Source organism: Scomber japonicus, chromosome 20 (assembly GCF_027409825.1).
Source record: "Scomber japonicus isolate fScoJap1 chromosome 20, fScoJap1.pri, whole genome shotgun sequence".
Lineage (NCBI taxonomy): Eukaryota > Metazoa > Chordata > Actinopteri > Scombriformes > Scombridae > Scomber > Scomber japonicus.
In genome coordinates this window covers 23,477,229-23,487,746 of record NC_070597.1, presented here as the reverse complement: position 1 = coordinate 23,487,746, position 10,518 = coordinate 23,477,229, and the positions used below count along the sequence as shown (strand labels likewise).

Here is a 10,518-nt window from a genome sequence, read left to right as displayed (position 1 = left end):
GTATGCATGACTGGATTAACCTTTTAGGGGGCAATGGGCCAAAAACTTGTCCATGGGCCCCTCTTGACACCACTCCACCGCCTTGAAACCTCCTCTTCTGTGCAATGCGTATCTACCCTGTTGTCTCCAAGTTCTGGTTTAAGATACCATGAAAATGGTGCTTAATCCTCCTGGAAAAATATGACTTTCTGGAAAATAATGCATTGACAGTGGTGCTCTCATGCTACGAGTTGGTGTACCCAAAAGGTCCAATTAATAAAGTCATCTACTCCATTCTGTCAAATCAAATTGATTTTCTCTCAGTAACTAACAACCCGTTGGTTAATGCCTACAATCAATTCCTTGCTGTCGTAATGAAGCAGGAAATACATTATCTTAAAGTAATGATACCATGTCATTGGAACTTTAGGTACAGCAAACACAGTGGACTACACATGGCAGCTTCAGTGTCTTGTGCTGGGCCTTCAGTCCTGCTCATACCAGCATTTAAAACAGTCGATTTTGTGGTGAAATCAGTTCATTTCAGAGGAATCACAGGATCAGGGGTGAAAGTAAACCCACACCTATCTTTTGCGCCTAGTTCGTGAACTTAGACACATGAATTTGCACCACTGACCAATATCACACGGTCCTGATGGTGCTCATGTGTGTGAGAACACTTCGAGCTGGAGAGTCCAAAATGGCTCAGTAGCTGTGTTGCATGATGTACTGTTTGAAGTTTAAGTTAACCCTCCTCTGTTGAGGGTGTAAAAAAACTCTTCCACTAAAGAGGGATCAAAACTCGCTTTCCTCCAGAATCTCCTCCATGGTCTCCCCGAGTGTTATCTCCCCATCACTACTGGACAGGCTCTTCCTAGTGAGAAAGTCAAGCCCTGTTGCGTCACAGCCCCTCATCCCATGACCTTTAACCTCTCCCAGTCTATTTGCTCCACCTCCACCTTGTACAGCCACCTGTAGCAAGTGTGGGTGTATCACAGAGGTGCCTCCCTCGTCGTAGGACTCGCTCTGCCGAGAACACTGTTGGCGGTGCCCTCGAGTGCACTTAAACAAGTGCTTGAGGGGAGCTCCCCGGAAACAGCTCCTGACCTGGAAGTGGTTGGTGAACAGGAAAAGCTGCCAGCGCTTCTTCAGTTCAGCTTGGACCTAAATACAGACAAACACAAAATAAATTCAAGCTATACTGAGCCTGAATTGCCGTTTCCTTTTATTTGATCCATTCAGCCTAGCTCAGCTGGCAACAACCTGTGCAGCAATGACGATGTCCAAGCTTGTTGCAATGAGGCTAAATTACTTTGGATGTAGCAACATAGCAAGGAAGAAGATGTAGACATTCTTAATACCACCTACAAAGCTCTAACTGGGTGATTGTTTCTCCAACCTGTAAAGTCTACCACATTATATGAGTGGCTGAACAAATCAGACACATGGGTGGACATTCTGAGCTCTAACCAGGCTAATTTACCAAAACATGTACATGTATAGGTATATATGGGTATAGATCTGGACATGTTCCTTACATTTATATGCTGATCCCTACATTTCCACAGATTTTAGAATTGTCACTGTTGCTGTTATGGCAAAGGTTTTATCAAACAATTGCCTATTTACACATCCAGCAGAACAGAAGTAACATTCTAATAATTTTGAAGTTGTGTTTCTGACCATAATGCAGAGTTAACTATTGTTTAGCTCTGGCTTTAGCTTCCATCTGCCTCTGTAGCTACTAAATTCTCCACTCTGCTACTTGCTAGTTGCTAACCTTTGCTGCCATTTGGTGCTGAGCAGGTACCATACAGTGGGTTACAGGACTGCTTTTACTGAACAGGTTAACTGTTTTTGCTGCAACTAGGAAATCAGAAATATATATATATAGTGCTGCTTTAAAGTTCCAAATAGGTGACATAAGACCAAGTCCTAAGCTTCTGATTCATTGTATGCACTTTTCCTGAGATACTGATTCAGATTCTCCAACATGGTCATACATGAAAATCACAGTTATTACACTATACTGACAGAAAAAAAACATACCTCTCCATTAGCAAAACAGTACAGCACAGCAACCAAGAAGCCCTGAAAAAAAAGATACACATTACAAATCAAGTCAGATATGGATGTAGAACAAACAACAACAAACCTTTGTCAGGTACATAATCAGTATTATTGATCGGACCTGGAAAGAGCTGAGGGTGAGGTTGATGAAGTTCCTGGCATAACGACTGTCGCCCTCCATGCACTCATCTATCAGCACGGTGAAGACCACTTCATGGATTCCCAGCAGAGGAATCAGTACCAGTGTTGCTCTGGCCAAGCTGACAAACAAAATACAGTGGATGCTATAGTTAATGAGCCAGACAACAAGCCAGAAAAAAGGCTGTTAAATGTATACTGGCACATATTTCAAATAGCAAAAGACAAAATAGAAGCGAGGGCAGAGATTTGTAAATGTATGCATGAGATTCCCTCCTCTGGTGACATTTATGGAAGAGTTAAGAGGCAAAGCTTACAGGGGTGACATTTGAATTCGTGCTGTACATGGGAGTGATTAACATTTAAATGTTAAACCAGAGACCTCCTGTCTTGTTTTTCGGATGCTACTTTGGAAATAACGCTCAAAGTCAAACTTGTTTTCTGCCATTTGGTTACATATTGTAAATCAGTGAAGAGAAAGGAAGAGGAAGAGAAACATACCTGTATCTGTAGTCGGTAAATTTCACCTGATCCGCTTTCAGCTTGGACAGCAGTAGCATCAGAATCTTGATGAATATAAAGAAAATGACCTGCAAAACACATCATAAATCAAGACAAAGACTCAATTGAATGAACTCATATCTGAGAATCCCTCTGTCAGTGTGAATTTGTGTACTGAGACATCAGTGATCAGTCATGCTTGTGACTGCTACGAAATACAACAGCCTTAATATCACAAGGCCCCACAAGACATGAAGCGTTAAACGTGGTATGAAATCAGAATGAAAATGACTCAACGTGGAGCTCCCACAAGCATCATGATGTGTCTGTAACTAATGTAGACTTCAAGTTGAATAACTGTGCTGTTGTTCTTAGAAAGGCTTTAAAATAATGAGTTCAGATACTACACTTACCAGCACTGATAAAGTAATGGGGCCCCTTAGGATCCACCAGAAACCTCTGTTCACAATTGACCAGCATCTTGGGAATAAAATGTTTTTAAAAGTCATGCAAATGAAAAAACATAATATCATTTTAGTATATTATATTTTAGCATGTATTCAAACACTCACCCTGTGTTTTCATATAAAATCTTAACTACTGTCCAGGGTGTCACGAACAAGACAGGTGTTCCTGAAAAGTAACAATAGCACATGAAACAATATAAATTCACTGTAAAATAATCATACATCTTATTTATAGTCTATACTAGTACCACTAAGCAGAGTTAGTTAATTGTTTTCATTATTGATTGATCTGCAGATTATTTTCTCGATCAATAGAAAAGTCGGCTGATCGATAAAATATCTGAAAACTGTGAATTGTAACAGTTTTCTATAACCCAAGGTGATGTCTTTATTACATTACTCATTTTTGCGCAACCAACAGTCTAAAAAGCACAAAGATATTCTATTTACTACAACGTTAACATGAGGAAAAGTAGCTGAAACAATTAAATGGCCTTTTTTTCTTGACTGTTCTACAGTATATATTGAATTCATATGAACAATAGGTGGTTTCATTTAGCAGTTTGTGTGTGATAGCTATGAAAAGACAAAATCATATTGATGATCAGATTAAAAGTGATGTTAGAGATATTTTATTAAATGCACAAGGGACCATTACAGGACCACACCAGAGCTAACGCAACACAAAGACTAACAACACCAGATACAGAAACACAAATCAAAATATTGATTTATTGAAAATAAGAAGTGTAGGTTGTGGTATTGAAATAACAGTATGATTAATAACTGATTAGTAATACCTATTATTAGTAGCATTATAACTGAAGATAAAAACCTTTAAAATGGAAATATAATCTATAGAAATATGTTGTTTCATAATCATAACTCATGATAGTTTTAATAGTTGTTGGACAAGGAAAGAGATCTATAGAGCAGAAGAATAAGCTATCATATCATCACATCAAATCAATTTTAAGCACTTTTAAAAGCAGATCAAAGTAGGCTAGGAGTGACTCAGCCTCACTTTTCTAATATTGACAAAGAAACATACTGATCTGAAAGTTATTTTTCTGTTTGTCACTCTCAATCCCCCCCTATTAAGCTCTGATTGGTTAATTATGTCTTTAACCAGAGGAAATAGCTATCAATGAACACATCAAAAATAATTTATATTTTAATATAATTCATTTAGAGGTCTAGAATATGGCTGTAACTAATTTTTAATGTAATTATCGATGAATCTGTCAATTATTTTCTCAATTAATTGAGTAGTTGTTCTATAAAATGGTGAAAAATGTTGATCACTGCTTCCCAAAGCCCAAAATGGAGTGTCTTTTTTCTTTGTCCAAATAGTTCACGACCCAGTTTACTATCAAACAGGACTTAAGAAAACATTCACATTTAAGACACTGAAATCAGAGAATTGGGACAAGGTGCACCTCTAGTCTGGAACCAGGCTATTTCCCAAAACCTCAGTATGCATACAAACACACACTCACAAAGAAACAAATCATTCCTGACATACCCCATCCTAACAGCATGTACTTCTTCAGCAGACATCGTTTGGTCAGCACAGCGGTGAAGAGCAGCGTGTGGAGAAAAACAGCCTCCACCAAGAGCCAGAAGTAGTTACAGGCCACAAAGTACTCCATGGCCACTTTGCAGAATTTGCACAAGACCATTGTCTGTTGAGGAATATGTTTAGGTTGATTTAGTCGTGTAAATTCACTACATCAAAAGCAATAGCAAACAATCTGCTAATATGTGAATAATAGAGCAGTGGTGAGTAGGCTATACCGTAGAGCTCGAGTAGGAGTTCCATCCAAGATCGTCTTTGGGCAGGTTAGAATACATGATGTGTAACATAATTTCCTTAGAGATGATAGCCAGGGCTCTCAGGATAAATGACACAAATAGATTCATGTGAATGTAGTTCCGGGTACAGTGGAGCTTCCTGGTAAGCAGATACAGAAGCAATTTGAGGAAGGCATTGATCCATAGTTCCATAGTTCCTGTGTCACTGTAGAAGGCTTACTGAGGCCATATATCATTTATCGTTTAAGTTTTCATTCTGGTTTATTGTATTTTTGGCCATTGTCATTAATAACAACATTGTACTTCTCATCTGGGAATGTGTGGCATCTTTAATAAGAAGTATGACATGACAAGAAACACCATTCAAACAGATAAAATTATTATATAATTAATTATTACTCAAACTGTCTAATTACAGCAAAGCTCCAACAACACTTGTAGTACACAGAACAACTTCATTGCTAGACCAATGTTTTTTGGTTTGCAGCCTTCATCAGGGTCATCAATGATGAAATGCATTGGTCTAACAATAACGTTGTTTGGTATACTACAAGTATTGATTGAGATTTGTCCTTTTTCCCTTCTCCATGCACCTTAAAAGTAGGTGAAGTTGTGCCAGAAACCTCTACTCTGCTTCTACCAAACTGTCCAATTTAAATATCTATCACAGTAAACGTGAACTTCAAATAATTAGCAGCATTCACATTAGGTTTTCCTTTCAAGTAGAGTGGTTTCGATGATTTCAATAAATTCTTGGCTTGTTTACAAGCTGTTAGTCTTTGTTGCAGTAAGTACTCTGATTGTAACTGTAAGAAAAAAGGCCACATTTATGGAAATAAGACCCAAGTTGTAATAAACTAGAATTATCCTTTAAATTCTCCACACATAATTGACAAATTAGGCTATTTGACCATCAGATACTTGTCTACCCACAACCACTGACCTCAACATGCCCATCAGGAGAGTGGCCAGCGTGAGGGAGAACAGGGAGACGGAATAGCCAATGACAGAGATGAGCCTGAGGGCTGTCTGGCGAGGTATTTTATCTTCCTGAATACACACAAGGAAATGGGCACATGTCTTCAGTGTTACTAATAAAGACAGACATTCTAGGGCAGTAACGTCATGAGAACAATCCCTGATGGTTTTCGTGGAACAGGTATCATAAGTCATTTACTCCAAGGGACAGTATATACCAGCCTTTCAGCTCCTCTTCATCCTCACCTCAGCTTTAAAGTAATGGTGTTCCTGACACTCAGAATCATCCCTCCAGGGCTCTGACGAGTTCTCCTTCTGTCGCCATGTCCCATTTTCCAAACATTCTCTATGCACCCTCCTGGAGCCATCTGTGGGTAATTGAAAGTCACATTGATATGCATGGTTTCTTCTGTCATTACAGTCTGACTGACTGGGCGGGTAATCACTTTAACCTGCACTAGAAAGATGTTTTTACATTATTATACGGCTAAATCCCAAATTGGATGGTGATATTTAAACTTTCATTTTGGAATGGCAGATTAAACACAGTTTCTTATTTTTTTTTTCTAACACACTTTACATTATTTCTGATACTTAAACCCATTAGAGATCTTGGGTAGTTTTCCAATTACTAGCCTATCATTTAGCAAAGTTTTAAAAGCAAATCAGTAATAGCAGAGTAGATTAAATTAATCTCAATAATTGATAGCTGGCATGGTCAGTGCCAAATGACAAAGGACTATTTAACCTTTATAATTAGGCCATTCAACTGCACTGTTCAACACTTATACCAGTCTGTCAGTTGTAGTGTCAAAGAAAGTCTGAGGCGCACAAAGGGACATTCAAGTAATGGTTCAAGCTATAATTACTCTCAATTAGCGATACCATAAATTAGTTGTTAGTCAAGTGCTAAAACATGGCATTACCCTCGCTGATCCACGGTAAGTAAGAAGGACAGGGGACCGACACGTTCCCAGGAGATGAATGGGGCCAGCACACGAACATGTCAAATGTTCCATTGCAGTAGATTCCTACAAAACAAGAATAATGTCTCACATTTATCAAAGGTGATAACAATGGAAATAATTTGTATTTGAACAATCGGCAAGAGGCTCACCAGTTTTTGAGAGAGCACTTTTTGCCAGAGTACTGTTGCAGGTGTCCAAATATTCGGTCCGTTTAGCGATCAGACTTTCGAGCACTGAGCCTGTTACCTTCCATGTGACAGAAATGTGGTCAGAAAGTGAGATGGTAGTTCAAATTCATCCTACAAACACTGATCATTTGATATATAGCCACACAACACAACATATGCCTTATTTATCATCCAGCAGACACACAGCAACATTAGCATTCATCTGGCCACATGATGAATTTCAGTCCAATATTAACTTTCTTATCAGGTCTGTTTTGGTCTTCACTAGCTCCTGAGGGAAATACGTGGCTCTATACTTGATTCTCCACGATGTTCACCAGTCACGAACTGTCTGTCTGTTGTTTGGCGCTGCATAGGTAATGTATCATAGTTTTATTAGCAATGAGGAAATGCAAGTCCCAAAAAAGTTAAATTATTGGCCGTACAACCAAAACAATGAGCTAAAAGACAGTAAAACGCATCATAGAACTGAGGGGAACTGCAGTTAGGTGATAATTCTCAGTGGGATCTCTCACATTACTCAATTAGTCATTTGATTAATTATTTACATAAAAATATTGACTGGTACAGCTTCAACATTTTGACCTAACTGAATTAGTAGTGAATTCAATTTGTCAATTTGTCAATTCAATTAGTTGTCTCAGTTTAATCAATAATATTTTGTTATATTGTCTGGAGTTACTAATTAAGCTTGATTTAATGATTAGTTTTAGCTACAGTGTTTGCTATTGAGATCAAAGCAGATAGTAAATATACAGTATATCAGTCATCTATTTATCTGTGCATATCATGTGACTTATTAGAAACATACATAAAAGGCTACAAAACAGCCTGATTATAATGATGCAGGGACATTATGTAAATAAGCTAACAAAGCTATCAAATTCCTTAATATAACTATTTTGATATGATGAGTGCGCAATAACAGTACTGTATGTGACATCATTCAATTTATGACTTGAGAATGAAAATCCTACTTATATACAATTAAGTTAATGATGAAACTGCTGATTATGATAATATTTACAGTGCTTTTACTCATAAACCTGTTACACACTATCTGCAGCTTTTCTTTACATGTGTTGTAGTGTGCAGTGGATGTTGCAGTATTTATACTTATCCACTTGGTGGGAGTATTTAACCAGACACACCTTCACTTACTGCGGGAACATTCTCACCTGTGTGTAATCTGTAATTCATGCAGGCAATTTATCAGCCTGAGTCACTGCATTAATGTTGTGCCTGCAGCAACGCAAACACACCTCTCTATTAATTCTTCGTTTAAATGGTATGGACAGAGTATGGGTGTGTCCTGAACGAAAGGTTATTGCATTTGACAGCAATCATGTTAATTAATGCTCAGGCATAAATTATGAATCCTCCGTAATATGCTGTCATTACTGAGACAAATAAGCCTTTAGACAGTGTGAGAAGCAAACTGAAGAGCACAGTCGTCCATGTCTGTCTTTTATCACTCAGTGTCGGGGCTGAGGACAGTAGGCTTCCTATCTCGGCCAAACACTCACGACCTTCACACCCCAGTGAGAAAGCAGCTGAACTTTGCAACCCTTTACGTGTCCATTTGGCTGGTTGGTGGCATATAGACCACCTGTGTCGTGAAGATTTCTCATGTGAGCTGGCTGACAGACAACGTTTCAATTCACCAAGGCTTGACTTATCAAGACCTCGTCCAGAGCGGCATCGCCAATAAAGGAGAGACAAGAGCTGCTGTCTCACTACTCTCTCTGTTGTCTCCCATGGGACTGAACCTATTTTAAATCCAGCCACAGAGCTTTATCTCCCCTGATAATTCATTTTTATACAATGCTGGAGATGAAAGTGAATCTGGACTAAAACTACAAAAAGTCTCTGAGGTTTTATATGTCTCGTATTTTAAGTGTTCCTCTACTTTTAACTCTTTTATTTCTTTGAGAAAACCTTTGTCACTTAACGTTTTACTAATTTATTGAGGCAATAATAGTATCTTCTGTAGCCCAAACTCACTGTGAAAAAAGAATAATTGAAGATTAAAAGAATCGACTAAAAATTGGATTCTCATTTCTCCACAGTCTACTGTGTTTCATGAGAAATATGTTACTGTATAAGGCAATCTTGCCTTATACAGTAAATCGGACTGAGGATGCTTTTGTGTGGCCAAGTTTTGTTGGAAAAAATATTGAAGAAAATTCGGAGGATTTAGACTAAGTAGCACAAGACAGACATAATCTAAGACTAAAACCTTATGTGTGCACATGGATGTATGAGGTATTAAAGTACCTGGTGGTTGAAGATGACAAAGAGGAGTAAGAGCAGATGTGTGTCCCTTGTTGTGGCCCAGGTCCTCTTGTGCCAGGTCGGCAACATGGTGCTGTATGTTTACATTGAAAGCGGTTGGTTTGTAGTTTGTTGGCTGGTTTGCCACCTCATACCTGACTTGCTAGGCCTCTCGCTCATCTTCTCTTCACCTCAGCAAGGCTCTCCTTGATGCCTCCTTTGAACTTCTCGGGTACAGTAGCTCCAAGAAGGTCTATTCAGTACATTGAGTTATTTTACAGGATGATCTGCAGGTAAAGTATCCAGTTTCTGATGTAGGTAGCCCACAGTTTCTCTGATATTCCTTAAAGCTACTTGAAGTTGTTCTTGATCTTTCCAGCCGGTTTCTTAGAAGCCAAGCAACTTCATGGTCCTTTCAATAAACTGATCTTTGACCTGTCAAAAGAACGTTACCACCTAATTATTCATAGTAATTGGGTGTAGAAGTCCTTGTCTGCAGTTCCACTCTTCTAGTCCATGAAGAACTCTGAGGCTGTGAAGGCGGTGGATCTGTCTGTGCTCCCTATAGACAGAGTGCAACTGAGCCAGGGCCTGTGGATCCTCACTGACAGATCGCCTCTCCCACCCCGTCCTCCCCTAACCAATCAAGATAAGGCGAAGGAGAGCCGGCTACATAACGGGACTAACTCTGTTGTCCAGGAAAACAGATCACGCAGGAACAAATGGGCATACTGACTTGCTCTAATGTACTTACTGCTGGTGAGTATATATGCATATTTAAATATGCACATACTGTACATTAAAATCTTTGGAAATACATACACGCACCCTCAGATACCACCTGTACTGTAGGAAAAGAAAAGATAAAACACTGACCCCTCCTTTCTGTTTAGCTATCTCCTACAGTAAATGGGCATCCACCAGGATGTCTGACACTAATGGGGCGCTAGTGTAAACTAACAGGACTGAAGCCAAACACAGGCAGAGCAGGGAGCCAATGTTGCTTGCTGTGTGAGCCTTTCTCACCACATTACGAGCAAATCTTTGTGATTTCAAAGTTTATTAGCATGGAATAAAACTGAAATATTTACAAATTGACAATGTTTGTGACCACAATGAAAGTAATAAAACCATTATTAG

At 38.8% G+C, this 10,518-nt stretch overlaps 1 protein-coding gene across 1 annotated transcript; it reads right to left on the bottom strand.

Annotated features, from left to right (window-relative positions):
- Window positions 1–218: 218 nt before the first annotated feature.
- On the bottom strand, window positions 219–9,759 carry LOC128381367 (glucagon-like peptide 2 receptor). The gene is made up of 13 exons (XM_053341373.1): window positions 9,382–9,759; window positions 7,066–7,162; window positions 6,875–6,979; window positions 6,195–6,316; window positions 5,914–6,020; window positions 4,953–5,109; window positions 4,681–4,840; window positions 3,261–3,321; window positions 3,102–3,168; window positions 2,689–2,777; window positions 2,171–2,309; window positions 2,029–2,070; window positions 219–1,143 (listed from the first exon to the last, which is right to left on the bottom strand). Exons 1-13 carry the CDS (start codon window positions 9,466–9,468, stop codon window positions 775–777), a joined length of 1,602 nt encoding a protein of 533 aa, XP_053197348.1. The 5' UTR covers window positions 9,469–9,759; the 3' UTR covers window positions 219–774.
- Between the last annotated feature and the right edge of the window lie 759 nt (window positions 9,760–10,518).